At 43.8% G+C, this 7,404-nt stretch overlaps 1 protein-coding gene across 1 annotated transcript; it reads left to right on the forward strand.

Annotated features, from left to right (window-relative positions):
* LOC308439819 (procathepsin L-like) lies at positions 1-3,061 on the forward strand (the record flags this gene model as incomplete). Its single annotated transcript, XM_080941737.1, has 7 exons — positions 1-126; positions 399-521; positions 618-764; positions 948-1,172; positions 1,674-1,836; positions 2,444-2,552; positions 2,962-3,061. The coding sequence occupies 7 exons, from the start codon at positions 1-3 to the stop codon at positions 3,059-3,061; spliced, it is 993 nt and encodes a 330-aa protein (XP_080797863.1).
* Between the last annotated feature and the right edge of the window lie 4,343 nt (positions 3,062-7,404).

A 7,404-nucleotide genomic window follows, 5' to 3' on the forward strand; every position in this document is an offset into this window, starting at 1 on the left:
ATGTCTCCAATTTTCCTCCTGGTCACCCTCTGCTTGGGGGTGGTCTCAGCTGCTCCAGCACGAGATCCCAGTTTGGATGCTGTATGGGAGGAATGGAAGACAAAACATAGGAAAACATACAACACGGTTGGTACCATGGACATGTCCAGGGACAACACAGAGACAGTGGTCCTCGCTGTGACATGTTTAGAGTTTATATTGAGGAAGCAGGTCCTCCCAGGCCTCACCACTTGGCGTGCTTTATGAACACTGATGGCAACCAGCCCGTTGCCACAGGGCCTGGTTATGGCTTCCAGAGGTGGACAGACACCTTTGGTTCTTGTTGGCTGTAGCTGCAGGTCCGCTCAGGGAACGAAGGCTGGGCTTGAAGGAGAGAGACCACACTCTGTCTCTTCCAGGGTGAAGAAGGACAGAAGAGAGCAGTGTGGGAGAACAACATGAAGATGATCAAGCTGCACAACGAGGACTATCTGAAGGGGCAGCACGGCTTCAGCTTGGCCATGAACGCCTTCGGTGACCTGGTGAGTGGGACGTGGATTGCCGAGCAGGATCCTTCCTCTCCTGGTCCGTGTAAGTGGTCTCTCCATTTGCCGTGATTTGTTTGCTTTTTCTTGAAGACCAATACAGAATTCAGGGAATTGATGACTGGCTTTCAAAGCCCGGGACCCAAGGAGATGACCATCTTCCAAGAGCCTGTACTGGGTGATGTCCCCAAGTCTGTGGATTGGAGAAAGCATGGCTATGTGACCCCTGTGAAAGACCAGGTAGGACACAGCATATTCTCAGCTATCTCTGTCCACCAGAACACAGGAAGGGAATACCAACTTTAGCTTGCTGACGGTGGAGCTCTCTATAGTCCATTGCTTGTGAAATTATTGGGCCATGTGCACTGCTATCAAACACCTGTATTAATTTTTGTGAGTGACAGCCTTTTCCTTTCTTCTTAGGGTCATTGTGGTGCTTGTTGGGCTTTTAGTGCTGTTGGTTCCTTGGAAGGACAAATATTCAGGAAAACGGGCAAGCTGGTCTCTCTGAGTGAACAGAACCTAGTGGACTGCTCCTGGTCATATGGCAACCTAGGCTGTGATGGTGGCTTAATGGAGCTTGCCTTCCAGTATGTGAAGGAAAACAGAGGCCTGGACACGAGGGAGTCCTACGCATATCAAGCACAGGTAGGTGCAAATTCTAAGGTGGTTTACTTGACCAGGCTTAGAAAGCAGAACAATTGCAAAGTCCTCAGAACTCACCATTATGGTAGAATCCATCCCAGTAAATCCCAAGTGCTGCCACTAAAGAAACAGCCTTCGTTCCCATGCTGGTCTGATTCCATGTTTCCATATAGCTGCCCCTGCTTCTGCTCACATGGAGCTTATGCAAACCATTCCACAAACAGTACAGATTTCTCCGCTGTGGACAGTTAATATTGATAGGAATATCTATGGTGTGTCACTGGAGAAAAGTGAGCTAGTTTCCAACAGCCACTGAAGTCTACCAGCCTGTCAGGTCTGGTGACATTGTATAGACACATAACACTTGGCGATCCGCAGCAGCAAATGCTGAGTCACCTGTGTGATGGTAGCTCAGTTGAGTGGAGTTCTCAGTGGCTTGTGTTCCCCAGGAGGTGGATAGCAATAAGCGTTTTTTTTTTTTTTTTTAATCTTTGTCTTTCGAAGGATGGATCCTGCAGGTATGATCCTAAGTATTCTGCAGCTAACGTCACAGGCTTTGTGAAAGTCCCACTGAGCGAAGATGCCCTTATGAATGCTGTGGCCACTGTGGGGCCCATCTCAGTGGGAATTGACACTCATCATCACTCCTTCAGGTTCTACAGAGGCGGTGAGCAAGGTTTCTTCCATAACCATGCAGAATGGTTGTGCCCCCACCTCGGTTGTGAGCAAGGTTTCTTCCTGTAACCATGCAGAATGGTTGTGCCCCCACCTCTGCCTAGGAATTTGAAGACTTTTTTTGGTACACAAAATTATGTAAATATTTTGAGTTGTACATCCTACATTTAACAGGAGCCATATTTACAAGTGTTATTTTTACTTAACATTCATTAAACACACTCCCATGAACATGTATCCATTGCATTTTTTTTTAACTAGCAAAATCAAGTTTGATGTGTTTTAATTTCACTGAGTTTTGTTCAGATGCTGAATCTTTAGTGTGTTAATAGATATTCCAATTCCTAGTTCAGCTTTAGGGGAGCCTCTTGATTCCAGCACATTGAGGTTTCTCACATCCTCCCAAGCAAGTGTTTTTCTGAGGATGTACACTAACTTTACTCCCATTTATGTTACATAAGAGCTGATGCCCCAAACCTCACTAACACTGAACCAGTCATGTCTGGCCCTGAAATGAGAAATGTTTCTATTACTGATGGTGACAGCAGACACTGTGGGGTCACGGGAGCCTCTCACTTGGCTTCAATTTTCCCTTTCAGGCATGTACTATGAGCCAGACTGTAGCAGCACTAAACTGGATCACGCCGTCCTGGTGGTTGGCTATGGTGAAGAATCAGATGGCAGGAAGTACTGGCTGGTCAAGAACAGGTATAAAGAGCTAAACACACCCATGTTTGAAACAGTAAGGGGAAAGTGTAGTTTTTCATGTGGTATTTGGGTGCAGGTTTCTGCAATTTATCTCATATATTTTGAATACAGAAATTTTAGTGTAACCAAGATAAGAATCTGACATGTATTGGGGAGTGTTAAGATGGAATCTGGACCACTACATTTCTAGGTGTGATGCAAATGTGGCTGGAGATGCCCTGTCCTCTCTCTCCTTGGATTCCCAGCCATGTGCGTCATGCAATGGGGTACCTCATAGTTGATCCTCTGCCTTCTCATCCTGTCTGTTAATGCGGCCTCGGTCTCTGTGTTTCAAAGGGGAGTTAATGTAATAAAGGTTCTACACTGTGTTCTTTCTCCGAAATGGCAAACATGTGTGATCTTTTTCCAGCTGGGGTGACGACTGGGGAATGGAAGGCTACATAAAGATGGCCAAAGACCGGGACAACAACTGTGGGATTGCTACATATGCCATCTACCCCACTGTGTGAGCTACCAGACAACAAGCAGGAAGGACTGTGGGTGTCATGTACAGAGGAGGAGGGCATCCCCTCTCACAGACCAGTCTCTGCTCAGTGAGGAATGGCAGCTGAGTCACTGAAGATCCAGCCAACGCTGTGAATTCTGGGACATTTTACTTCAGTTCAGCGTCCCGGCCAATCTGCTGCTGTAAGCAGCTTTGTGTGAAGGAGTTTTGGATTTTCTTTTTTTTTTTTTTTTTTTTTTTACAAGATGTACAGAGTTTGTGTAAAATCAACGTTTTAAAGACTGTTGTCACTTCCTTCTGCCTTTGCTGCAGTGTTTTCTCTTAGTCAAGGTGCACCTGAGTGAGAAGATGTACTGGGGTAGTGTCCTAGGAGAGGGCGGGATGCTCCTCCAGTCTTAAGGTTAATATTCCGGCCTTCCGCGGACTCACCATCAACTACGGTAGGAAGAATGAGGAAAAAATGAGAACTCTTGAAATTTGAACCACACAAACTTTCCAAGTTTAAATCGCTTGCCCTTCTGGGCACTGAGATGGCACTGTGAACTGTTCCGCTGAATGGGGCCTGGCCCTTCACCCCCTTCTCAAGCACAATGGAACAAACTCATCGCTTTGCCTCATTCGTTAGTGTTGTGTACACACTTTACTGTTCAAAAACAATTACCATCTATATGTCTTTGAATTTCAGGAGAAATGGTGGGGCTGAAGGAAGAGGGCACTACAGTTTCAGGGAGATGATCTCCTACCTAAGAGGGGAATGCAATATCAGAGATATATAATGTGGTATCATTTTACAAGCAGAGAATAAAACATTTTTCTATACGTGTGGGCCCCTTCCAGATGTTTGCATATATGAAGATATCTGATTTAATTCTTGGAGGGTTTGGAAGAAGCTGACAGTGGGGGGGGGGGGCTGGTGACTTAAATGAAGGGAGGGGTTTTAGTGCCTCTCCTGACCAGAGGAAGCACTTGAACTAATGGCTTTGTTTACCACTTGTTTTGTTATCATAGCAACTTTTCACAAAAACGCTTCAAATAATACTGAATAACGCTCTGTTCTGTTGCTCTCTTTTTCTCCCCCCCTTTCCCCTCCTCTTCCCCTTCCCTTCCCCCCTCTCTCTCCCCGTGCTCATGGCCTGCCTCTACTCCTCTATTCCTCTCTTCTCTCTCTCTGCCTCTACTACCCTCTTAACTCTCCCATGACTTGAATAAACTCTATTCCATACTAAAAAAAAAAAAAAAAAATACTGAATAACAAGAAAATCAAGTGACACTGAAAACTAACATGTCCAACCCAGACCCCCACTTTCTCCCATTACCAATGTCACTGTGAACAGTTTCCCACACATTCTTCTGGGTTTTCTCTACAAATAAACAGGCAACTGTTTACCAGCTTTGTAGACAGAGCCTTTAACTTTTAGCTCCCAGGGACTAATCCACCAACCAATGAGCACACATGGAGGTACCCCTGGCTCCAGCAGCATATGTAGCAGAGGATGGAATTATCTGGTATCAATAGGAAGAGAAGCCCTTGGTCCTGTGAAGGCTCAGTATCCCGGTGTAGGGAATGCCAGGGCAATGAGTGGGTGGGTCGGAGTGGGAGCATCTTCAGAGAAGCAGGGGGAGGAGTGTAGGAGAGGGGGAAAGGGGACAATGAATCTGTATTTCAATGTGTATACAAGCTAAAATTAAAAATTTTTCTCCTTTAGGTAAAAAATAATATATGATACATGCTGTTCTGGAATTTTCCTCTTCTACTCGGTGCTGAAGGCTGAGCCTTCCATGTCTCTAAATATATAACCGTGTTTAATGTTCTCTGGTAAATATTCGATATTACCTTTCTAAACTCTCTAAATACGGGAGATGTGTAACAGCAATGCACGTGTGTTCTGAGAGGATGGCAGAAAGTTTTCAGGTACGAGAGTGTGTTTATTCAAAACGCATTGACCAGTCTTCGCTTATTGTCCACCCCAAACCTTGTACCATTCTCAGGTCCTGTGGTCTCATCAACCCTAAGCAAGGGAGTGAGAGCAAGCTCTTTCCTCTCGGAGGACCATGCCCGACCTTTATCCCCAACTGTTCCTGATGAGGATAGGACAGGGCTTTGAGGAGGAGTTACCATGGGATGGTGGCCCCTCATATGAGAGCAGGAGACCCGGTGAGACCTCAACATTCTCCAAGATATATCTCAGAAGGCTGAGCAAGATGCTGTGCAGGGCCCTGCAGGAGGAGCAGGCAGATGCTCACGAGACCTTCCAAGAGTGTGGAAGGATTTGTACCCACAGAGCAATAGTCCTCTCTGTTGTTTTAATTTCTTTTGGCACAATTAAAAACACTGACCAAAAACAACCTGGAAGGAAAGGGTTTATTCTAGCTTATGGCCCAACACAAAGGAAACTCAGGCCAGGAACTCAAGGTGGGAGCCTAGAGGTGTTAATTGAGGCAGACACCATGGAGAACTCTGCTTACTGGTGTTTCCCCCATGGCTTTCTCAGCCTTTTGTCCTAGAGGTGACAAGGGGTGGCGCCACCTATAGTGGACTGGGCTCTCCCATATCAATCATCAATCATAGGTGTCCCATAGACTCGCCCACAGGCCAGTCTGATGGAGGCACATTCATAGTGGAGCCTCTCTTCACGGATGACTTGTGCTTGTGTCAAATTGACAGAAAACTAACCAGCACGCCTACACTGAATATATAGCTTTTACTATAATTAAGCGAAATGTACTATCTTCACTGAGGATTATATATAGTCTCTCCAGTAAGTCCCTTAGGGTCTAGCTCATCTGTGTTAGATTAACCAATATTTATTTTGACTTTTAATTAACAGTAGTTTATTTCATTTGTTGGCTTTTTTTTTTTTTTTTTTTTTAAGATACATAGGTTAAAAGTTTCCCAATGGAATTCTAAGGAGGGAGGCAATACTTCAGTGGCTATCCAGTCTGCTGCACCTTGTATAAAAAAACACTCTATAATCAACAGAGGTTTGTTTCCAGGAAAGAGAATGAAAAGGAGTAATAAGATGGAGAAAGATAATTCTGAGAAAAAATGCGTGTGAAATCGTGAAATGCTGTTCTGCAACTGTCATGTGAATAGCCCTTTGTAAGAGGGATTTTAGGTGAAAATCAGAACCAATATGATTTTCTTGCTAATTTCATTGCCTCTTGTTTTGTTATACACACACACACACACACACACACACACACACACACACACACACACACATCCTTTTAAAAGTCCTTCTAGTGATAGAAGCAAAACAGAAACTAATAAGCAACAGAGCCTGCTAACAGCTGTGGAGGAGCAGATCTAAGATAGCTTCTCATAAAAAAATAAGAAAAGAGAAGAAAGGAAGAGAGGAGAAGAGAAGAGAAGAGAAGAGAAGAGAAGAGAAGAGAAGAGAAGAGAAGAGAAGAGAAGAGAAGAGAAGAATAGAGTAAAAAGCTTTCTGTGATACCAGATCCTGCATTCTTATTTTGGGGCTAGTTACTGTGTGGAAAGTAAGATGGGGTTTCCCCAAGACTAGACATCCAGACCGGTGTCTCTTCTTTCTCCCTGCTCTGCACAGACTCAGAGCATCTCACCTGTATCCACACCATGTCATCTCAGTAACAATCTGTGCCCAGCTATGCCTTACTTACTTCTTGGTGTATTCCACACAGGGGATAAGCGAGACATTATTTATGTTTTTCTATTGACAGATGGGAAACACATAGTAACCCAAATTATTTGCACAGTGTTGCACAACTAATTTGCCTTTTGTTTTACAACCACACATGGGTTACTAACACCTGCTTCATGCAGTCATTATGAGGAGTGAATAATATTAAATCAACCTTGTATTGCTCACACCCTAGTTTCTTTATGATGCTCAAAATGGTGAAATCACACCTAATTTTTAATGATAATATTTTGAAATTAGGACACCTCCTAAGAAGGTCTAGAAATATCAGATTTGGTATAGAGGATGAGTTGGTTTAAATTGCAAGGAAACAAACACTCCATTCATTGCAAATGTGAGCACATACCAGAAGAGTAATCTTTGGAAATATCCACAGAGACACATGTGCAAATACATTTCTTTCAATATTATTTAAATGAAACCAAAATGATATCTCCACCAGTAAAAGGAAACAATTTTTATAATTTTATTGTTTATTTTACATATGGGGGATATGTTATATGAACATATGAATACCAGAGGACAATTTGTGGCACTTGCTTCTTTCCTTTCACCATGAGTTCCAGAAATCAAACACAGCTCATCAGGCATTGCTCAGTGGGTAAAACTGGTTACTACAATGGGTCATTCTACCATGAATTGAGATATGGTCATACAATGGAATGAT

Source organism: Micromys minutus, assembly GCF_963924665.1.
Source record: "Micromys minutus genome assembly, chromosome: 1".
NCBI lineage: Eukaryota > Metazoa > Chordata > Mammalia > Rodentia > Muridae > Micromys > Micromys minutus.